Below are 24,504 nucleotides of genomic sequence, written 5' to 3'. Positions count from 1 at the left end.
AAAAAGGAAAGGTAAGAAAAAAATGTAAAATTAAACATTTGACATTTTTAAAATCATCAACAACGATTCACTATTTGAAGGAATGAGGCTCCTCACTTTATAGTTCCTTTCACAGCCTCAGAACATTCATAGAATCATAGAAAAACTATGACACAGAAGGAGGCCATTTAGCCCATCGTCTCCGTGCCGGTTGAAAAAGAGCTATCCAGCCTAATCCCATCTTCCAGCACATTCCAAAGTGCTCAACAGCCAATGAAATACTTTTGCCATGTAGTCATTGTTGTAATGTAGGGAAACACAGCAACTAAGCAAGGTGCCAAAACAGCAATGAGTTAAATGACCAGATAGTCTGTATTGGTGATGTTGGTTGAGGGATAAATATTGGCCAGGCCATCAGGAGAACTCCCTGGTCTTCTTTGAAGAGTGCCATGAGGTCTTTTACATCCACCTGCGATGGTAGATGGGGCGTCAGGTCAATGTCTCACTGAAGTGTCAGCCTAGACTTTGTGCTCAAGTCTCTGGAGTGGCTTTTGTACCCACGGCCTTCTGAATCAGAGGCCCAAGTGCTGCTAGTGAGCCAGGGCTGGTACGCAAGTGCTTTGAGATGTTTAAAAAACATAACAAGGTGTGAAATAATTAGAAGGGTTATTTTTCTTAATTCAGTACATTCCTCAAATAATTACCTCTAAATCTACACTGGTGACTGCTTGTGCACTGTCTGCCTTTTGGGTCAATAATTCTGCTGTTTCTGTGAAATTATTTTCAGCATTTCCTCAAAATGCCTTCCATTTGATATCCAGACACAGCCTCTATATTATTGGAGCTCCTCGTATATTAACCACAGCCTCTCGTTGCTCATTTCCTTGAGGGCTCCAAGGCCTGGCCCACTTATTCAGGTGCCTTGTACACCTTTCAGCCCTTGAATTTCTTTATTACACTTGCTTTTCTGATCTCAATGGACAATGGCATCCTCAGACAGACTAAGTCTTCAGTTGTGAGGAATCTATTTCAAATACCTGTCTTTCCCCACAATAGTGTAAATTTACACTGGCGATTAAATTTCTCCGCAGTCTGAAGTACAGGATTGGAGTTAGGGAGGAGACACGGAGATTATAACAGATAGGGTGGCCATTCAGCCCAATGCGCCTATGCTAGCTCTTCATCTCGAGCTTCCTAACCCCAATCTCCCTGCACATACCCTGGTCGTAAAGGAGGTGGATGAAGAGAGATTGCGGATAGGAAAAGATGAGAAGCAACTCAGAGCTCAGCAAGGAGGCCTGGAAACTGATCCTTGGGGTTACCTGTGGACCTGCCCCCCCTGACACACGAGTAGCTGACATCAGCAGAGCAATTGGTGTACTAAGAGGCCAATGGTGGCTTACAATGATTCTGGGCTCAGCGGGCCAATAAAGAGGAGCTGTGTGGAACCAATTATTCTGATGAGCTCTGGTGCGCCTCCTTGTGGCCAACATGTGGACAGGCGGGACAAAGACCTGGGAGTGGTACATCCGCCTGCCTTTTCCGTCAAATATATAATGCAGGGAAGAGGAGAACCGAGGGAGCAGGGGAGGGGGACAATGCAATGGAAGATGCTGTTCTTGGAATCGATCTCGATTGTAAGCTTGTGATATTTTACATTTTGGTAGGCCTGACAGCATAAAAATTACAATGAACGGCAGAGCTGCAAGGGGACAATTGTCCTATGTGAAATTTCACAATAGCGTGCGCACACTTGTGTGATTTGCAAACTATGGTCTGGTAGGTGCTGGTGTGAATTCTGGAACTCTGTCAGTGTACCTATAGGTCTGACATTGGTGTGGTGTTCGTGCAGTCAGGAAAGCTGTTTTCTGCAATGATAACAGTGCCTACTTTTGGGTTACCATAGAAGTTTTAGTGTAAGGGAGCGCTCGAAGTGAGCCAGTACTTGCAGGGGTCTCCGAGGGTGGGTCAGTCTTTGCAGGGAGCCCTGAAAATGTGCCAACATTTGCGGGGCGGGGGGCAATAGGGGTCATTGAAAGTGCATCAACCTTTACAGGGGGTTCTGAAAGTGTGCCAATATTTACAGGTTACCCCGGAGGATGCATCAATCTTCATAGATAGTCCCTGAGAATGTGCCAATGTTTGTACTGCTCTCTGAAACTATGCCAATCTTTGCAGGTGGCCCATGTGTAAATAGTTACAGGGCCTCCTCCCACAGAGAACACGTTGAAAAGCACTGGTATTCTCTCTTGGCTTACCTCCAGCAAGAAGTTATAAAACAAAATGCTCAATTATCTAAGCACAGAAAATATCCCAAATCTGTGTTTTTTTTTTAACATCTGGGAATATTACACGAATGCTATTGTGAAAACCTTGGATATAGCAATATCATTTTTAAAGGATGTGAAATTTAACTATTTGCCAAACAAGATTTCTCCTGGAAATCGTTCTGAGGGCAGCTGCTATATAATTCATAGTAGTTAATAATCTCAAAACTAACCACATTCCCACCTGTCCAGTTTTAGACACAGCAACCTGATTTTTATGTGCCGTGTTCTGAAATTTCTAAAATGAAAACTGGATACCAAAGAGACTAATTCTTACAATAATCCATTTTCCCAGTTAATTCTGCATCTTATACTGTTTCATACATCAATTATGAGTGAGTTGCTGAGGTTGCTGGTTATTATCATAGAATCATAGACTGATACAACACAGAAGGAGGCCATTCGGCCCATCGTGCTTGTGCTGGCTATTTGAAAGAGCTGTCCAATTAGTTCCACTCCCCTGCTCTTTCCCCAAAGCCCTGCAAATTTTTCCTTTTCAAGTATTTATCCAATTCCCTTTTGAAAGTTATTATTGAATCAGCTTCCACCGCCCTTTCAGGCAGTGCATTCCAGATCATAACCACTCGCTGCGTAAAAAAAGGTTTCCTCATGTCACTCTGGTTCTTTTGCCAATCACCTTAAATCTGTGTCCTTTGGTTACCAACCCTTCTGCCACTGGAAACCGTTTCTCCCTGTCTACTCTATCAAAAACCTTCATAATTTTGAACACCTCTATTAAATCTCCCCTTAACCTTCTTTGCTCTAAGAAGAACAACGACAGTTTCTCTAGTTGTTCCACATAACTGAAGTCCTTCATCCTGGTTCCATTCTAGTAAATCTCCTCTGCACCCTTGCTAAGGCCTTGACATCCTCCCAAACATATTGGGCCCAAGTTTCCACATGATTTGCGCCTGATTTTTAGGAGCAACTGGTGGAGAACGGACTATCTTAGAAATCGCAATTCTCCACATTTTTTTTCTGCAGTTCTAGTCAGTTAGAACAGTTTCACTTTGGAACAGAATTTTTTCTTCAAAAAGGGGGCGCGTCCGGCCACTGACGCCTGATTTCAAAGTTTCCACAGTGAAAACGTACTCCAAACTAACTTAGAATGGAGCAAGTGAAGATTTTTGTAGAACTGAAAAAACCTTGTTTACACATTAAAAAATCAGGCGCAGGTTACAAATTAGGCGTCCAGAACGAGGTGGAGGGGGGGAAGGGAAGTCATTAAATTCTATAATAAATCCTTATTTATACTTATACAAATATTATACAAATAAATCCAACCTGAATAAAAATTTATAAGCAAAGAAAAGAGTAAATAAACCATCTTCCTAGCTGTGTGAAAGTGCTTCAGCCAGGGAGAATGCTGCAGGAAGCCTCACAAGTTGAGGCAGCCGTTTGTTCCCGCGGGGGGGGGTGGAGGAAGCCGTTCCCGACAGCGGGCGGGGGGGTGGGGGAGGGAGGGAGTGCGGGCCCGACCGACCGAACGCAGCGGGGGGGGAGGAAGCCGTTCCAGATGGCGGGCGGAGGGGGAAGGAGACAGTGAGAAGGCTGCAGGAAGCCTCACAAGTTCAGCAGCCATTTCCCGACGGCAGGAGGGGGAGGCCGTCAGGAAACGACTGCCTCAACTTTCTGAGGCTTCCTGCAGCCTTCTCACTGCTGCAAGAAGCCTCAGTGCTGATGTGCTGATGGCAATGTGCTTTTATTAAAAAATGTTCAAAAATTAAACAGCGACAAAGAACTACAAAAATGGCCGAGTGCCAATGTTTCCTTCACACTGCGCGTGCGCGAACGCTCCAACGCGGACGCGCAGGGTTTCCAGCAGGAAAAAACCTAATTTAAATGGTACCCGCCCCCTCCCACTTACAAAATCGGCGCGAGTGTAGGCTCCGCCCCCCTGGGCGCCGCGCCAAGCAGACATGGAGCTGCAGGGCGCTCCAGAATCGCGCGTTTTTTTTCCGGCGCCGTTTTCAGCGTGAAAAACGGGCGCCCAGCTCGGAGGGGCATCCGTTTTTTATCGTGTGGAAACTTGGGGCCATAGTGCCCAGAATTAAACATAATACTCCAGCTGGGGCCCAATCAGTGTTTTATAAAGGTTTAGCATAACTTCCTTGCTTTTGCAGTCTATTCCTTTAGTAATAAAGCGATGGATTCAGTATGCCTTTTTAACAGTGTTTACTTGTCCTGCTACTTTCAAAGGTTTGTGTACATATACCCGCAGGTCTCTGTTCCTGCACTCTTTAAAATTGTTCCATTTTGGTTATATTGCCTCTCCTCATTCTTCCTACCAAATTGAATCACTTCACACTTCTTTGTGTTAAATGTCATCTGCCATGTGTCTGCCCATATCACAAGTCTGTTTATGGTTCCCTGAAGTCTGTTATTATCCTCTTCAGTTTACTACATTTCATGTCATCTGCAAATTCTGAAATATGCCCAAGTCCAGATCATTTATATATGTCAAAAGAGCAGTAGTCCCAACACCGACCTCTGGGGTACACCACTGCACATTTCCCTCCAGTCTGTATACAACCATTCAACACTACTCTCTGCTTTCTGTCCCTTGGAGTTACTGAGGTTACAAGTTATTAGAGTTACTGAGGTTCATAGTTGCTGATGTTTCGAGTTAATTAAGAGTTAGTGAAGATTTTTTATTATTAAAAACATTTTTTTTTAATTAATTAAGTTTTGGGTTATTGAGGAAATTTTTAAACCACAATCTGGTGTGCCTGTTTTCTTAAATCACAAAAAAATCCCCCACTCCTGTAAAGTTTATAAAATGACAGAAAAGCAGTGGGCAATCTGAGCACTTTTAAACTCTGGCTTGACGTTATACCAGAGTTGTACTATGCATGGTGTCAAACTCAAGTGGTGTGTGGAGGTCTCAGCATTGAGGCCCACATTGCTGTACTTGTGAGTCAGACCTGACTCCAGAGTTGTATAGTAACTTCCCATCGATATGCAGCAGAATGGGACATGCAAATGGAAAGGTAACTAGGCCCGAGAATCCCCAGCCCAGCTCGCAGTGGCAACGAAGATCTGTTACTAGAATTATTTTCTCGCCTCTCATGGACTTACCACAGATTGAAGTTGTGAGGACCGGGGCGGGTGTAGCAAAGGTACCTCTGGTGACTCTGAGGGAGGGAATGGATGTGCAGCGACCCGATGGAGGGCAGTCGCTGCTTAGCCTCCATCTTCCAGCAGCTGAGTGGTCAGTTTCTTGAAAAATTTGCAAATATGATAAAGCACAGTTAGTGCTGTCACATAAAACACCAACACACAGTACATGTTGCAATGTACAGTAAATACTAACACAATGTATACTGTAACAATACTGCAACAAATAGACCCAAGTTACAAAATGCACCTTACAAAACCCGTTAGCGAGTCTGCATCTAAGTTATGGGAAAAATAGTCTAGTCAATTCACATTCAGGAGAAAATTACTTTTTACATTAAAATGTTAAAGAATATTGGGATTATACACTAATTACTAAGATGTAATATACACTAATTATGAAGACAGAACATGCTATAACATACAGTAAATACTAACATATATAATGTATACATTAAATAATGTATACATTAAATACTAAAATAGCATATAGTGTAATGTACATTAAATACTAACATAGTATATAATGATATAATGTAGTGTACATTAAATGCTAACATGCAGTACATACTGTAATTACATTAATACTAAAAGGACAGACAATATTGTCAAGGACAAAATTATTTCTCACTTGGAGAGCATGTGTCATTAAGGAATAGCCGGCACGGGTTTGTTGAAGGCAAATCATGTCTGACTAACCTGATTGAGTTCTTTGATGAGGTAACAGAGAAAGTGGATGAAGGTAGTGTAATAGATGTTATATATATGGATTTTCAAAAGGCAGTTGATAAAGTACCGCATAACAGACTTATTCGTAAAATAGAAGTACATGGTATAAAATGCATGGTGGTAACTTGGTTATGTAAGGATGGGAGGCAGAGAGCAGCGGTGAATGGATGTTTTTCTGATATGGAGTGGGGTCCCCCAGGGGTCGGTAGTAGGACCATTGCTTTTCTTGTAATATATAAATGACCTGGACATTGGTATAAAGAGTACAATTTTGAAGTTTACGAATGATACAAAACTTGACAACAGACTTCATAGGACATGGACAGATAGGCGAAATGGGCAGACACATGGCAAATGCAATTTAATGTGGCTAAGAATGAAGTGATGCACTTTGGGAGAAACAACATGGGGAGGCAGTATAAGCTAAATGGTACTATTTTGAGCAGAGGGACCTGGGGGTACAAGAGCAGAGGAACCTAGGGGTGCATATTCACAAATCCTTGAAGGTGGCAGGCTATGTTGATGAGGCAGTTAAGAAAGTGGATAGGATACTTGGCTTTGTAAATAGAGGCATTGAACACAAAAACAAGGAAGTCATGTTTTACAACCTTTACAACCTTTACAAATCCTGGTTAGGCCTCAGCTGGAGTACTGTGTTCAGTTCTGTGCACCACACTTTAGAAGAAGAGCAGGGGAGTTAGCCCCACTGTCCTGGCCAATATTTATGTGGCTGATTAGCTCAGTTGGTTAGAGAGTGATGCTAATAACGCCAAGGTTCTGGGTTCGATCCATGTAAGGGCTATTCAAATGTTAAACCCCTTTAATAAGGGGGCACTTGATTTAACGTTTTTTTTTGTTTCCAACAAAAGAGTTGTGCACCACACTTTAGGAAGGATGTGAAAGCCATGGGGAGGGTACAGAGGAGATTTATCAGGATGATGCAAGAGATGAGGGAGTTCAGTTATGTGGAGAGATTGGAGAAGCTGGGATTGTTCTCCTTAGAGCAGAAGTTAAGGGGAGATTTAATAGAGGTATTCAAAATTATGAGGGATTTTGATTGAGCAATTAGGGAGAAACTATTTCCTCTTGGTAACCAGAGGTGATAGATTTAAAATAATTGGCAAAAGAACTAGAGGGGAAATGATGAGGAATTTCTTCACACAGAGGGTTGTTAATATCTGGAGCGCACTATCAGAAAGTGTGGTGGAATCAGAGTCCATAGTAACTTTCAAAGGGCAAATGGACATGTATTTGAAGAGGACTAATTTGAAGGGTTATGGGGGAAAAGGCTGGGGAATGGGACTAATTGGACAGATCTCTCAAAGAGCCAGTAAAGGCATGATGGGCCGAATGGCCTCCTTCTGTGCAGTGGGGTTTTATAATTCTATGATAAATATGCACTGTAATGTACTGGACATACAGTATAAACTGTAATATAAATACATACTATAATAAATAAATCACATAGCATACATAGTGTAGTGCACAGTAAATACTGCAATATAAATACTGGCAGTAAATACTGTAACATAAATATTGACAATACTGTAACAGAACAACAATAAATATATAACAAACAATGACAGGACATTAGCATACATACACATAGTGAATACTATAACTAAATACTACAGCATATATACAGTAAATACTGCAACACTAACTAAATGCTATACAATAGAAACTAAGGACTAGAATTTCCCCAAAGCCCACCAGCACCCGATCGTTTCCCAAAAAAAAGCTAAGGCTAGGAAGATTATCGCCAGCAAAAACATCCTGAAAAAAATGTTTAAAATCCGCCCAGCGAAAAACATGTGCCTTGCACCCCCAATCTGGGCGAAAAAATACAATTTAGGGTAGATTGGGCGGTACCTAAAGAAAATGGGTGAAAAATAAAAACATCTATAAAAATTTATCCCGAGGCTGTGGGTTGGGCCGAACACCAGAAAAAGAATTAAAATAATTTTTCAAAAAACCTAACTTAAAAAATCCAAAAAACATTTCCAAGACATTTTAAAATTAAATCACCCCAACAGATTTTGAAAATAAATAGTAAAATCCAATCACTTACCTTTTTCTTGAAGAGCTACTCACCTACCGCCCAGCTCCATTGATCCTCGTGGGCGTTTTAAAAAATATTTACCTACGGGTCACGGCTCAGCCTAAAATCGCGCCAGGATGATCTGTGGACGGCACTTGCCGGCGGTCCGCTCCCCAGCGGGACTTCGAAACTGCTGGCGTAACTCGGGTAAGGAATTTTCCGTTCACCTGATTACCACCCACAATGGCCAATACCGCCCAGAAACCGGGTGGCAAGCCATAGGAAATTCTAGCCCTATGTACTGTAATAAAGACTTTTATACAAATACTATATAACATATACACAGTTAATTCCGTAATCATCACCATCATCATAGGCAGTCCCTCGGGTCGAGGATGACTTGCTTCCACACTAAAAATGAGTTCTCAGGTGACTGATGAACTTATTTTAAATGGTGGAAGATGCTTGTGTGTGAATTCTTTTATTGTGGGGTGGCCATTGCTCACCAGCCACCACACGAAGTGACGGAGCAAGGCCTTGGTCCAGTGGCAAGGGGATCCAAGACGACTGGAGACCAGGCTCCACCGGATGTGCCAACATACACACAAACTCAAACATACTCCTACTGTCCTCCTTCCTTCCTCCTTCCCACAGGACCTCTCTCGACGTGGAATTCATAGTAGGCACTGTGAGCCTCATGACCTCACAGCCTCGCTATTGGCCTGTGCTGCGCCTTCCCTTGGTCTTGTCCACGCTGCTCCACCTCTGGGCTCCAATCTCTCCACTCCTCCCTGCCTCGTCCATCCTCTCCTCGCCGCTTCCGATCTCAAGACCTCGCCGGTCCCAACCTCTGCTCCTCGTCGGTCCCTTCCGACCTCCGCTCCTCGTCGGTCCCTTCCGACCTCCGCTCCTCACCTATTCCGACCTCCGCTCCTCGTCCCTTCCGACCTCCGTTCCTCGCCGCTTCCGACCTCCGCTCCTCGCCGATTCCGACCTCCGCTCCTCGCCGATTCCGACCTCCGCTCCTCGCCGATTCCGACCTCCGCTCCTCGCCTATTCCGACCTCCGCTCCTCGCCGATTCCGACCTCCGCTCCTCGCCGCTTCCGACCTCCGTTCCTCGCCGATTCCGACCTCCGCTCCTCGCCACTCCCGACCTCCGCTCCTCGTCGGTCGCTTCCGACCTCCGCTCCTCGCCGATTCAGGAGAACATAAGAACATAAGAATTAGGAACAGGAGTAGGCCATCTAGCCCCTCGATCCTGCTCCGCCATTCAACAAGAACATGGCTGATCTGGCCGTGGACTCAGCTCCACTTACCCGCCCACTCCCCATAACCCTTAATTCCCTTATTGGTTAAAAATCTATCTATCTGTGACTTGAATACATTCAATGAGCTAGCCTCAACTGCTTCCTTGGGCAGAGAATTCCACAGATTCACAACCCTCTGGGAGAAGAAATTCCTTCTCAACTCGGTTTTAAATTGGCTCTCCCGTATTTTGAGGCTGTGCCCCCTAGTTCTAGTCTCCCCGACCAGTGGAAACAACCTCTCTACCTCTATCTTGTCTATCCCTTTCATTATTTTAAATGTTTCTATAAGATCACCCCTCATCCTTCTGAACTCCAACGAGTAAAGACCCAGTCTACTCAATCTATCATCATAAGGTCATCTCCGGAATCAGCCTAGTGAATCGTCTCCGTACCCACTCCAAAGCTAGTATATCCTTCCTTAAGTAAGGTGACCAAAACTGCACGCAGTACTCCAGGTGCGGCCTTACCAATACCCTATACAGTTGCAGCAGGACATCCCTGCTTTAGTACTCCATCCCTCTCGCAATGAAGGCCAACATTCCATTCGCCTTCCTGATTACCTGCTGCACCTGTAAACTAACTTTTTGGGATTCATGCACAAGGACCCCCAGGTCCCTCTGCACCGCAGCATGTTGCAATTTCTCCCCATTCAAATAATATTCCCTTTTACTGTTTTTTTTTTTCCCCAAGGTGGATGACCTCACATTTTCCTACATTGTATTCCATCTGCCAAACCTTAGCCCATTCGCTTAACCTATCTAAATCACTTTGCAGCCTCTCTGTATCCTCTACACAACCCGCTTTCCCACTAATCTTTGTGTCATCTGCAAATTTTGTTACACTACACTCTGTCCCCTCTTCCAGGTCATCTATGTATATTGTAAACAGTTGTAGTCCCAGCACCGATCCCTTTGGCACACCACTAACCACCGATTTCCAACCCTAAAAGGACCCATTTATCCCGACTCTCTGTTTTCTGTTAGCCAGCTAATTCTCTATCCATGCTAATACATTTCCTCTGACTCCGCGTACCTTTATCTTCTGCAGTAATCTTTTGTGTGGCACCTTATCGAATGCCTTTTGGAAATGTAAATACACCACATCCATCGGTACACCTCTATCACCATGCTCGTTATATCCTCAAAGAATTCCAGTAAATTCGTTAAACATGATTTCCCCTTCATGAATCCATGTTGCGTCTGCTTGATTGCACTATTCCTATCTAGATGTCCCACTATTTCTTCCTTAATGATAGCTTCAAGCATTTTCCCCACTACAGATGTTAAACTAACTGGCCTATAGTTACCTGCCTTTTGTCTGCCCCCTTTTTTAAACAGAGGCGTTACATTAGCTGCTTTCCAATCCGCTGGTACCTCCCCAGAGTCCAGAGAATTTTGGTAGATTATATAACGAATGCATCTGCTATAACTTCTGCCATCTCTTTTAATACCCTGGGATGCATTTCATCAGGACCAGGGGACTTGTCTACCTTGAGTCCCATTAGCCTGTCCAGCAGTAACCCCCTAGTGATAGTGATTGTCTCGAGGTCCTCTCTTCCCACATTCCTGTGACCAGCAATTTTTGGCATGGTTTTTGTGTCTTCCACTGTGAAGACCGAAGCAAAATAATTGTTTAAGGTTAAGGTCTCAGCCATTTCCACATTTCCCATTATTAAATCCCCCTTCTCATCTTCTAAGGGACCAACATTTACTTTAGTACTTTAGATTCCGGATTCCGTTCTCTGTTTCTCCCGCTCCTGCTCCAGGGTTCCACCACACTCCAAGAGTTGACACCAATCATCTACCTGTATTCTGATGACGTCTAATTTTGTCGCCCTCTCGAGACTGCTGTTGATTCTGCTGCTGATTTGTCCACAGCTCCAGCCTCGCGCTCCAAACTGCTCCTCTGACTGTGCTTAATACCATAATACTAAATACCATAACATAGAGTAAATATTGTAAAACTAAATACTACTACAACATCAACTTGCATTTATGTAGCTCCCATTGTAAAATGTCCCAAGGTGCTTCACAGGAGCGTAAAGAAAATTTGACACCAAGCCTTATAAGGAGATATTAGGACAGGTGACCAAAAGCTTGATCAAAGAGGTAGGTTTGTAGCAGCATCTTAAAAGAGGAGAAAGAGGTAGAAAGGTGGAGAGGTTTAGGGAGGGAATTCCAAAGCTTAGGGCGTAGGCAGCTGAAGGCACGGCCACCAATGGTGAGACGATGGAAATCGGGGATATGCAAGTGGCCAGACTTGGAGGAGAGCAGAGATCTCAGAAGATTGTAGGGCTAGATAGGGAGCGGTGTGGTCACAGAGGGATTAGAAAACACGGATGAGAATTTTAAAATCGAGGCATTGCTTAACCGGGAGCCAATGTAGGTCAGTGAGCACAGGGGTGATGGGTGAATGGGACTTGGTGCCAGTTAGGTCACAAGCAGCAGCAATTTGCATGAGCTGAAGTTTTTGGAGGGTGGAAGGCTGGCCATTAGAGCATTGGACTTGAGGTAACAAAGGCAAGGATGAGGGTTTCAGCAACAGATGGGTTGAGGCAAAGCAGAGACGGGTGATATTAGAGAGGTGATGGAGAGGATATAGGGCCAGAAGCACAGCTCAGGGTCAAATTGGACACCAGGTTTACAAACTGTCTGGTTCAGCCTCATACAGCGGTCAGGGTGTGGGGATGGAGTCAGTGGCTAGGGAACGGAGTTTGTGGCGGGGACTGAAGACAATGGCTTCAGTCTTCCCAATATTTAGTTGGAGGATATTTCAGCTTATCCAGTATTGGAGGTCGGCGAATCAGCATGAAAAATCAGAGGCAATGCAGGGGTCGAGAGAAGTGGTGGTGAGGCAGAGCTGGGTGTCAGCAGCGTACATGTGAAAACGGATGCTGCATTTTTGGATGATGTAGAATGTAGATGAGAAATAAGAGGGGGCCAAGGATAGATCCTTGGGGGACACCAATGCAGGTGTGGGAAGAGAAGCTATTGAAATACTATAATGTATATACAGTTAATACTGTAATAAAAACTTTAAATACTACAACAAATACAGTAAACATTGTAATAAATACTGTCAATATCATGTAACTAAATACTATAATATATGGTTAGTATTGTAACACTAACGAAAAACTATAATATAATTACAGTAAACACTGTAGTAAGTACTGTCAGTATTGTATAACTAAATACTATAATATTGTAATACTAACTGAAAACTATAAGTACAGTAAACACTAATTAATACAGTAATTATTGTACAACTAAATACTATAGCATAAATACAGTTAATAAAAAAAATAAAGACTTGCATTTATATAGTGCCTTTCACGACCACCAGACATCTCAAAGCTCTTTACAACCAATGAAATATGTTTGAAGTGTAGTCACTGTTGTAATGTGGGAAATGCAGTAGCCAAAAAACAGATAATCTGTTTTTGTTATGTTGATTGAGGGATAAATATTGGCCAGGGCACCTGGAATAACTTCGAAATAGTGCTAGAGGATCTTTTAGGTGCATCTGAGAGAGCAGACGGAGCCTCGGTTTAATGTCTCATCAAAAAAATGACATCTTCGACAGGGCAGTGCTCCCTCAACACTGCACTGGAGTGTCAGCCTAGCTCTATGTGCTCAAGACCCACTTCAGGGACAGGAACCCTCAACCTTCTGACTCTGGAGGTGAGAGTGCTGAGCCACAGCTGACACACAGAAACTGTAACACAGTAAATATTATAACACAAAAGCTCACACACTGAAAACCAGAGCTCTTTCCATCTACAATTATAAAACTGTCTGATGATGTTCAGATATTTGGGTTTAACAATGATCAATTAGAGGAAGTTACATTTTAAAATGAATGGATGTTGTTTTTTCTCCCCTCTGCCAGCAGCCTGTTTCCGCCTCGAGATGAATGTTACTTCTGGTGCAGGCCAATGGGAACACTGCGCTCCCTGTAGCCGCACTCACCCCGTCCTCTGGCCCCGGTGCAAGCGCTCAGCATCGACCTGTCAAGCCGGCTCCTCACACAAGGGCATAAAAACTGGGGGAGAAAACTTTCCGAGGAAAGTCCGAGCAGTTTTTTTTACAGCACCATCTAGTGTTGCGGGAGTACTAGGGACCGACTGATTTTTCTATTTCCTGTTCTTTAATATAATCAGAGGATCGCATTATGTTGGAGCACAGAAACAGACCATTCGCTCCCTCAGCGCTGTGTGGTGCTTTAGTCCAGCTCGTCTAATTCCTCTCTCCCGCTTGCTCCATACACCCTTTCAGCCTTGAGACGTTTTCCGAAGTTAAATGCAAGTTGCCATTTACTATTCGAGCAACCAATTCCCTTTAAAAATCATTCTTGCCATGTTTAAGTTTAAGAAGTACATTCAATGCCTTATAATAAACAATGATGTTTGCATTTATACAGGGCTTTATCTTCGGTCTCGAATTTTGCTCTCAAATCACTTCAGACAAGGAATTACTCAACAACAACAACTTGCATTTATATAGTGCCTTTAATGTAGTAAAATTTCCCAGGGTATTTCACAGGAATGTTAGAAAACAAAATTTGACAGCGAGCCCCAGAAATCACGGCCTCCCCGGGTCCGAACGATGTGTGTACGGAACCGGGAAGGCATCACATAAGCCGTTTTTCAGCGCACAATGCGCATGCACTGAAAACTGGCTTTTCCGATTTGTCAAGCTCCAGCATTTTGGGAGCGAGAACATTTGAAAGGGCAAGATTGTGGTATTTACCCATATCTTGCCCAGCAAATGTCCTGAATACTCTTGTGCCTGATAAAAGCGGGCACATAGCCTACTTTTACAGGTATAAGAGTTTTAAAACACACAAAAACATAATAAAATAAAATTTAAAAAACACATTTTATTGTTAAAAACCCTCCCTACTACAGTAAATTTATTTTAAACCATAATTTGAAAAACTTTAACAAAAATTGGAAAAATATATATTTTTTATGCGACATAAATAACTGTAATTTAAATTAAGTTAAATATGTGGTGTATTTTTTCTATTTTTTTATTAGTGTTTTGGGTGTTTGGGAGGGCTTCTCGATCATAATAATGGGAACTCCAACTTACGGAGTTTCCATTATTATGAATGAGAAAATACTTTACCTTGATTGGCTGCCCAGAGCCATGTGACTGCAGCCCCCGCTTATGGATGTCCCAATGTGCACGTGCTCTGATACGCAGTGAGTGGAGGCCTCAGGACTGGGATCTCTCGTGGGCGCAGCAGATTCAGGTAAGTGTGCATCTTTTTTCCCTTTTTCAGTCAATCCCCCGCGGGAAGCAGCCGACCGGGACTTCTAGGCCATCAGGCCGGAATTTGCGGTCAGAGGCATACCTTCGGAGTAAGCCTCCAACCCGATAAAAAAATCCGCACCTACCGTCAGGCTCCTGGGATTCGGGGACTTTGGGTCCTGGGCCTGCAGGCGTACGCCTGCGTAAAGGCCCACGGATCCCAAGGACACAGGTGGTTCGGAAGCGACCCTGGGATCACGTGGGCCAGGTTCTCCAATCAGAAAGGAGGATTCCTAATATGCTTATGGGGATTCCAATTACGAACGGAATCCCCACAAGCATATGCGGAATCTCCAAATAATTAAATAATTTATAGAACTGGAATAAAAATAAATGTTCCCATTTTCCAATTTAAATAAAAGCATTTACAATAAAAACATTTTTTTAAAACTATTTTAAACATTTTAATCTGGGCCAAAATTTACATAAACTAATTTTAAATGTTTGTGCATGATTTTTAATTTCTAATTTAAGATTTATATTATCCCTTACGCTGGTGAAAGCAGGCCCTATGACTGCTTCTACCAGGTGTAAGGATTTTGTGGGCATTTGCTGGGCAGTAGTTAGACAGATCCTCACCTCTGCACCAGCGAAAGTGATTTCTGGGGCAAATCTTAACAACACCATGCAGTAGCCCGGAACTTGCAGGAGCTTTTACAAGGCTTACTTGGTACTGCAAAATCTGTGCCAAAAGGACAAACAACCAAAAGCTTGTACAAAGATGTAGATTTTAAGGAGCATTATAAAGGAGGAGAGAGAGGTAGAGAGGCGAAGAGGATCAGGGAGGGTATACCTGACCTGAGGGCCTTGGCAGCTGAATGCATTACAATAGGAGATGCACAAGAGGTCGTAATTGGAGGAGCGCAGAGCTCTCAGAAGGAGATCGGGCTGGAGGAGTTACCGAGACAAGGAGGGACGAGGCCATGAACAAGGTTGAGAATTTTAAAATTTAGGTAATGCCGAACCATTGTAGATCAGTGAGCACAGGGATTGTAGGACAGCAAGCACAACACCTTGTTCTGCCAGAGGGACAAACACAAGGCATCGTGGCAACACCCTCGCTCCAAACACTGGCACCTGCTCGACTATGTCATCGCCCGAGCCAGGGATCGCAAGGATGTGCGCATCACCCGCGCCATGACAGGAGCTGACGACTGCTGGATGGACCACTGCCTAATCCGATCCATCATTGACATCAACATAGCCCCAAAGCGGAGGGGGCAGCAGAAGCAGTGCCGCAAAAGAGTCAATGCCGGGGCAATTAAAGACCCACTTTAAAGACTTAAAGAGAGCCCTATACAGTCAGCGCCTCACTGCTAACCTTGATGACTCTGAGATGCAGAATGCCCACAGTGCTTGGTCCGCCCTCCAGGCCTCCATAACGAGTGCCTGCAAAGAGACGCTCGGTCACTCAACCAGGAAACACCAGCAGTGGTTTGATGAGAATGATCAGAACTAATAGATCGCAAGCGCAGGGCATTCCTGAGCCTTAAGCAACAACCCAATGCGGGAGCAGCAAAGCATCATTACAGACGGCTCAAGGCTGAGGTCCAACAAAAAACCCTGGACCTAAAGAACACGTGGTGGATGGAGAAAGCACAGGAGATACAGCAGTTGGCCGACAGCCATGATGTGCGAGGATTCTTCATCGCAGTCAAGGCCACCTACGGTCCAAACTCCCAAGGCTCCACCCCACTGCTGGCCAAGAACGGAGAAACGCTCATCAAGGACACCGAAGCTGTCAGGGTCCGCTGGAAGGAGCACTTAGACGATCTCCTCAATCGAGACTCTGCCTTTGACTCGAGTGTTCTCAACTCCATCCCGCAGCATGCTACCCGCTACCACCTCAGTGAGACCCCAACACTGCATGAGGTAGAAAAAGCCATGACAGCTTAAGAACAACAAGGCTACGGGAGCGGATGGAATCCCTGCTAAGGCACTGAAGTATGGCGGAGAGACACTGTTGACACGAATACATGGCCTCATCTCGCTCATCTGGAGGGAGGAGAGCATGCCGGGAGATCGCAGAGATGCAGTGATCGTGACCATCTTTAAAAAAGGGGACAAGTCCGACTGCGGCAACTACAGAGGAATCTCCCTGCTATCAGCCACTGGGAAAGTTATCACGAGAGTCCTCCTCAACTGTCTTCTCCCCGTGGCCGAGGAGGTCCTCCCGGAGTTACAGTGCGGATTTCGTCCTCTACGGGGCACAACGGACATGATTGTTATAGCGTGGCAGCTGCAGGAAAAATGCAGGGAACAGCTTCTGCCATTATACATGGCCGCCTTCGACCTGACAAAGGCCTTTGACACTGTCAACCACGAGGGTCTATGGAGCGTCCTCCTCTGTTTCGGATGGCCCCAAAAGTTCGTCAACATCCTCTGCCTGCTCCACGATGACATGCAGACCGTGATCCTTACCAACGGATCCATTACAGACCCAATCCACATCCGGACTGGGGTCAAACAGGGCTGCATCACCTATCCAACCCTCTTCTCAATCTTCCTCGCTGCCATGCTCCACCTCACAGTCAACAAGCTCCCTGCTGAAGTGGAACTAAACTACAGAACCAGTGGGAACCTGTTCAACCTTCACCGTCTCCAGGCCAGGTCCAAGACCACTCCAACCTCTGTCGTCGAGCTACAGTACGCGGACAACGTCTCTGTCTGCGCACATGCAGAGGCTGAACTCAAGGACATAGTCGACGTATTTACTGAGGCGTATGAAAGCATGGGCCTTACGCTAAACATCCGTAAGACAAAGGTCCTCCAGCAGCCTGTCCTCGTCGCACAGCACTGCCACCCAGCCATCAAGATCCACGGCGCGGCCCTGGACAAAACCTATGATCCCAATAAGACTTTGGGGGGGGGAGGGAGGTGATGTCATGTATGTAACCATAATGTAACACCACTGTATTACTGTATACACTCAATCTAGATGCACACCTTGACCACAAGGGGTGAACTTGTGGGAGACACTCCATACCTGATCACACAGGTATAAAAAGGGAGGTCCCATGCAGGGTCATCATCTTTGGAGTCCTGTGAATAAAAAGTTAAGGTCACAGAGTGACCTTGTCCCCAGAATATGCCTCGTGTGGTTTCATACTGTAGAGTAAGGACTTTACATTGGCGACGAGAAACGGGAATTCACGATCCACGAGAATGGCTACCAGTAGCACAGAGGAACGGTACTGTGTTGGGGAAGACTGGGATGATTTTGTCGAGAGGCTTCAGCAAAGCTTTGTTACAAAAAATGGCTGGGGGATGCAGCGGCCGACAAGCGAAGGGCTCATCTCTTGACCAGCTGTGGGCCAAAGACTTACACGCTCATGAAGGACTTACTAGCACCCGAAAAGCCGCCGGACGAAACCTTTGAAGAACTTAGCAAATTGATCGGGGAGCACCTCAAATCAGCGAGTAGCATACATATGGCCCAACACAGATTCTACACCCACCGACGTCATGAAGGACAGAGCATACCGGACTTCGTAGCGGACCTCCAGCATTTGGCCAGCCTTTAAGTTCACAGACGCCTGCAGGGGGGAGATGCTAAGGGATTTCTTTATCGAGGGCATCGGTCATGCGGGAATTTTCCGCAAATTAATCGAGACCAAGGATTTGACCTTGGCAGCGGCGGCATTGATAGCTCAAACTTTCATGGCGGGGGAGGAAGAGGCGAAAATAATATACACGCGCAATTCTGCCTCTAACGTGGCGATGAATCAGGGAGTCAACATCATCAATGCGACTCAGAGCCTGCAGGCAGGCAGGGGCAGTCCGACACTCCCCAGGCAGCAATAGACCCCAGAGTAGAACGTCAACAGAGACAATGGCAAGCTGAACGGACATTCACGCCATCACAGTGGACAATGCGGCCCGGGATGGGGCCATTGACACCCATTAATAGGGTACTTAAGAGCAGTCAAAGGGACAGTCAGCGCAGAATGCCTGGCCATAGTCCCTTTGTTCCCAATAATGGAAACTTTAACTCATGCTGGAGGTGTGGGGGAAAACACTCAGCCAGATCTTGAAGATTTCAACAGCTTGTCTGCAGGAACTGTAATCTCAGTGGCCACTTAGCTCGAATGTGCAGGAAACCTGCAACCAGACTAATATATGAGGCGGATGGACCAGAAGAGGGTTCTTTGAGGCAGGATGACTTTTGGGGCAAATCGATGGACGCCGAGGTGCAGCAGGTCTATGTGGCGAATATTCACAGCTCATACACCAAAATGCCACCAATGATGATGAGGGTTTTATTAAATGGTATCCCAGTACGCATGGAGCTGGACACTGGGGCCAGTCAGTCACTCATGGGCGTTCAGCAATTTGAGAAGCTATGACCATTTAAAGCCAGTAGACCCAAATTAGCACGTATTGAGACACAATTACGGAAATACACTAAAGAAATCATTCTGGTGCTAGGCAGTGCAATGTTGGCTGTTACACACAATGGGGTAGTGAATCGGCTGCTGCTCTGGGTTGTCCCAGGCAATGGTCCTGCACTGTTGGGGAGGAGCTGGTGAGCTGAGATGAACTGGAAATGGGGAGATGTTCAAGCAATGTCATCTGTGGAGCGAAGTTCATGCTCACAAGTCCTACAACAATTCGATTCACTATTCCAACCTGGCGTTGGGACTTTCAAAGGCACCAAAGTAGTGATACACATCACCCCGGACGCCAGGCCAGTGCACCACAAAGCCAGAGCGGTGCCGTATGTGATGCGGGAAAAGATCGAGAGCAAATTGGATCGGCTGTTGAGAGAGGGCATCATCTCGCCTGTTGAATTCAGCGACTGGGCGAGCCCCATCGTTCCCGTCCTAAAAGTGGATGGCTCTGTCAGGATCTGTGGCGACTACAAGGCCACCATCAATCGGGTGTCCCTACAAGATCAATACCCGCTCCCGAGAGCGAAGGACCTTTTCACCACGCTGGCAGGCGGCAAGCTGTTCACCAAGTTGGACCTCGCTTCAGCCTATATGACCCAGGAACTGGCCGACGAAGCTAAACTACTGACCACCATCACCACGCACAAAGGACTGTTCATTTATAACAGGTGCCCATTTGGCATTTGATCAGTGGCCGCGATTTTTCAAAGAAACATGGGAAGCCTGCTTAAATCCATTCCTAGACCAATCGTATTCCAGGACGGCATGCTCATCACGGGTCGAGACACGAAGGAACACCTCCACAACCTGGAGGAGGTGCTACGCCGACTGGACCGGGTAGGTCTGTGACTCAAGAAGTCTAAATGTGTGTTTTTAGCTCCTGAGGTTGAGTTTCTGGGCAGGAGGATTGCTGCAGATGAGATTCGGCCCACCGAATCCAAAACAGAGGCGATTCGACGAGCACCCAGGCCCTGCAACACATCGGAGTTGCGTTAATTCCTGGGACTGTTGAACTATTTCGGGAACTTTCTGCTGAACTCGAGCACGTTGTTGTAGCCGCTACACGTGTTCCTGCGTAAGGGTTGTGATTGGTTTTGGGGGGACTGTCAGGAACAGGCTTTTGATCGGGCGCGAAACCTACTTTGTTCAAACAAGTTGTTGACCCTGTACGACCACTGTAAAAACATTGGTTCTGACATGTGATGCATCGTCCTATGGGGTTGGGTGCGTGTTGCAGCGAGGCAATGCTGAGGGTCAACTATAACCTGTGGCTTATGCCTCCAGGTCACACTCTCAAGCAGAACGGGAACATGGGATTGTCGAGAAGGAAGCACTTGCATGTGTCTATGGTGTAAAAAAAATGCATCAGTACCTCTTTGGTAGGAAGTTTGAATTAGAGACGGACCACAAGCCATTAACATCCCTGTTGTCAGACAGCAAGGCTATCAATGCAAACGCATCTGCTCGCATACAGCGATGGGCTCTCACACTGGCTGCTTATGACTACTCCATCTGGCACCGGCCCGGTACTGAAAATTGCACTGACGCGCTCAGCAGGCTTCCACTGGCCACCACTGAGGGGGCAGCGGAGCAAAGCGCCGAGATGGTCATGGCTGTCGATGCCTTTGACGGCGCAGGCTCCCCCATCACAGCCCGCCAGATCAAAATCTGGACAGAGATCCCCTCCTATCCCTGATTAAGAAATGTGTCCTGACTGGGGATTGGGCGCCCGCACACGGAGCATTCCCTGAGGAGGTCAGATCGTTCCACTGACGGATGGATGAGCTCTCCATCCAAGCCGACTGCCTATATGGGTGAGCCAGGTAGTTATGCCCCAGAAAGGCAGGGAGGCATTCATCAGGGAACTCCACAGCGAGCACCCAGGCATTGTGCTGATGAAGGCCATTGCCCGGTCACACGTTTGGTGGCTGGAATTGATTCAGACCTGGAACACTGTTTTCGCAGGTGCACGACGTGTGCCCAGCTGGGTAATGCCCCAGGGAGGCCCCACTCAGCCTGTGGCCCTGGCCCACCAGGCCATGGTCATGCATTCATGTTGACTTCGCAGGCCCGTTCATGGGGAAAGATGTTCCTTCTTGTGGTAGATGCGTACTCGAAATGGATCGAGTGCATCATTCTGAATTCATGTACATCATCCACCACCGTGGAAAGCCTACTTGCAATCTTTGCAACCCACGACTTGCCAGACATCCTGGTTAGTGACAATGGCCCATGTTTCACAAGCTACGAATTCTGAGAGTTTATGTCAGGCAATGGCATCAACCACGTCAGGACTGCGCCATTCAAGCCGGCCTCCAATGGCCAGGCGGAACGTGCGGTCCAAATCATTAAGCAAGGTATGCTCAGGATTCCATGTCCCTCCCTACAATGCCGCCTATTGCGTTTCCTGCTGGCCTATAGATCCTGACCGCACTCGCTCACGGGGGTCCCGCCCGCAGAGCTACTAATGAAACGGACACTCAAAACTCGGTTGTCCCTCATTCACCCAGTCCTGACTGACATAGTTGAGGGCAAGCGCAAGTCACAAAACGAGTACAATGACCGTAATTCGAGGGGGAGATGTATAGAAATAAATGATCCTATATTCGTCCTCAATCACGCCATGGGACCCAAATGGCTTGAGGGCATTGTAATTGACAAAGAGGAGAATAGAGTCATCAAGTAAAACTCAACAATGGTCAGATATGCCGTAAGCATCTGAACCAAGTAAAAAAAAAGGTTCAGCATCGACATGGAGGAATCTGAAGAAGACCATGAGATGGAGCTCACAACTGCGCCAGTGAATGAGCAACAAGAGCAATCAGAAGAATGCACAGTCCCTGCGGTCAGCCCGGACAGGCCGGAATCACCACAGGTGACAGACACTCACGTCAGTGTCCAACAATCAGAGCCCCAACTGCGGCGCTCCACGAGGAGCGTAGACCACCTGAAAGACTAAACCTATGATCCCAATAAGACTTTGGGGAAGGAGGTGATGTCATGTATGTAACCACAATGTAACACCACTGTATTACTGTATACACTCAAGCTAGATGCACACCTTGACCACAAGGGGTGAACTTGTGGGAGACACTCCTTACCTGATCACACAAGTATAAAAAGGGAGGTCCCACGCAGGGTCATTGTCTTTGGAGTCCTGTAAATAAAGAGTTAAGGCCACAGAGTGATCTTGTTCCCAGAATGTGCCTCGTGTGGTTTCATACTGTAGAGTAAGGACTTTACACATCCAAGCCTGGATGCCACATAAGCAAGGTGACAACACAGCGGAGGGGTACGGACAGGTGTTAGAGTTGTCAGCATATACCTGACCCCATGTCTGTAGGCCATGATACCAAGGAGCAGCAGGTAGATGAGGAAATGGTGGGTGCCAAGGATCGATCCATGGGGATTTCAGAGGTAATGCTATAGGGGTATGAAGAAAAGCCAATGTTGGAGATGTTCTGGCTACGATTGGATCGGTAGGAGTGGGACCAAGTAAGGGCAGTCCCATTGAGCTGGATAACAAAGGTTAGGCGTTGGAGGAGGGTGGTACGGCCAACTGTATGAAAGGCTGCAGAGAGATCGAAGAAAACGAGGAAGTTCATGATCACAGAGGATGTATTTTATGACTTTGGCTCAAGCTGTTTGGGTGTTGTTGCAGGTGGACAGAAGCAGTTGGGACTTACCCGCCATGAACTGCAGAATGTATCCAGAATATTATAAAACTTTACAAATGCGTGTACATCCCCCCCGTCACACTTCAGATGTCACACAATATGTGCATGGCACTATTTCAAAGAAGAGCAGGGGAGTTTTCCACAGTGTCCGGGACAATATTTACCCCTCAACCAACATCACTAAAACAGTTTATTTGATCATTGTCACAGTTCTGTTTGTGGGAGCTTGCTGTGCACAAATTGACTACCGTGTTTTCCTACATTAGAATGGTAACTACCCTCCAAAAGTACTTCATTGGCTGTAAAGCGCTTTGGGACATCCTGAGGTGTGATATCGGCGCAAGTTAATTAATTAATTTTTTCTTGATGAATTAAAGTACTGAACCCTTATAAGTATTAGTCTAGAATAAATGGGGAATAGCAATTCTTAAGGTTAAAAAAGAAGAGATGTAACAGTAATTTGTATCACTTTCTGGTTAAAACTGTGCAGGGCTGATGAGTTTTTAAAGTCCAGGATGTGAGACAGCCCTGAAGAAATGTACACCTTGTTTAAGGCGGGAGGGGTGGGCATAACTATACAACATACAACAGTAACCATGGCCCTTCTCATGGTCATTTCTACCAACCGTGCCTGTGAAGGGCTGGGCGGCTCCCTGAGCCTGATTGGAGACTGGGGGGGAACATTGTTCATTCTGGAACTAGAAGGGGTGGACCCTCGCCGACCTGTGAAATATGTGCAATTGCTCAAGAAAGTCTCGGTAGCGCGGAAAAAGCGGCACAAGTTAGAGAGGGAGCGGAGTGCTGCACTCCGCCCAAATGTGATTGTTGCCCTGTGTAACGCCAGTGCGCCACATTTGCGACTTGAACTGCACCGAGCGTAACACCGGCGCACTCGGGTCTGTGACACTGTGCCCACAGTCTGAGCCCCCGGGAGGTGTGATTTCCGTCATCGAAAGGCAGGTGAAGTCCCCCTGGTGCCCCCCCCCCCCCCCAGGATGTTGCAGTGCGGCGGGATTGAAGGTGGGGACCGGCACAGTTACTTCTCGCAGCTGCTGTCTGCGGACCAGACAAGGCTCCGGCAAACGGTGGACAGCCTGGTGCTGGCACTGCACCAAGGCAAGGAGAAGCTGGTCCGCTCGTTCCTGGAGGATCCCAGCAGCCCACAACTGCTCACGGCTCTCTGCAGGTCCCTGGCTGCGGGGGAGACGCGGTGAGTAGGTCAGAAAGTTATTTCCATCCGTGAGAGCGGGGCTCCGACAGGTTTCCTGGCGATGGGCACTGATCCGGGTTTATTTGCACCACTTCGATTCTTCAGATTGGGCACAGGACAGGCTCAGCTTCTGTGATATCTATCTATGTAATCACACCCTGCCTCCCGATAGTATGTTGTGAGGTAATATAGAGAGAGCAGACTGAAAATGTGAGAGTGGCAAGCAGACATGTGTGTGTTTGTGTATGTGTGTGTTTGTGTATCTGCTTGTGTTTTTGTGTGTGTATGTGTTTTTGTGTGTGTGTGTATATGTTTGTGTGTGTGTGGCTGTGTTTGATGTGTATGTGTGTGTGTATGTGCTTGTTTTTTTCTGTGTATGTGTGTGTGTATGTGTTTGTGTGTGTGTG

The 24,504-nt window shown here is 46.1% G+C and overlaps 2 protein-coding genes across 4 annotated transcripts in view; one reads left to right on the top strand and one right to left on the bottom strand.

Moving 5' to 3' along the window:
* paxx (PAXX non-homologous end joining factor) overlaps nucleotides 1-13,520 on the bottom strand; it is a 38,893-nt gene extending 25,373 nt beyond the window's left edge. For all 3 annotated transcript variants that reach the window (XM_070863426.1, XM_070863427.1, XM_070863428.1), the window contains exons 1-2: nucleotides 13,351-13,520; nucleotides 5,385-5,525 (exon numbers count right to left, since the gene is read on the bottom strand). In XM_070863426.1, the coding sequence (XP_070719527.1) occupies nucleotides 5,385-5,500 (116 nt within the window). In that variant the 5' untranslated portion in view covers nucleotides 5,501-5,525; nucleotides 13,351-13,520. The remainder of the gene's footprint in view (nucleotides 1-5,384; nucleotides 5,526-13,350) is intronic.
* The window catches only part of LOC139232747 (phosphatidylinositol phosphatase PTPRQ), a 169,697-nt gene continuing 153,523 nt past the window's right edge, over nucleotides 8,331-24,504 (top strand). Inside the window, exons 1-2 of the mRNA XM_070863252.1 lie at nucleotides 8,331-8,400; nucleotides 14,712-14,760. Of these exons, the coding sequence (XP_070719353.1) occupies nucleotides 8,331-8,400; nucleotides 14,712-14,760 (119 nt within the window). The remainder of the gene's footprint in view (nucleotides 8,401-14,711; nucleotides 14,761-24,504) is intronic.

This window comes from Pristiophorus japonicus, chromosome 20 (assembly GCF_044704955.1).
Source record: "Pristiophorus japonicus isolate sPriJap1 chromosome 20, sPriJap1.hap1, whole genome shotgun sequence".
NCBI lineage: Eukaryota > Metazoa > Chordata > Chondrichthyes > Pristiophoridae > Pristiophorus > Pristiophorus japonicus.
Note: the sequence above shows the minus strand (reverse complement) of the source record. Positions and strands in the feature narration are given on the sequence as shown.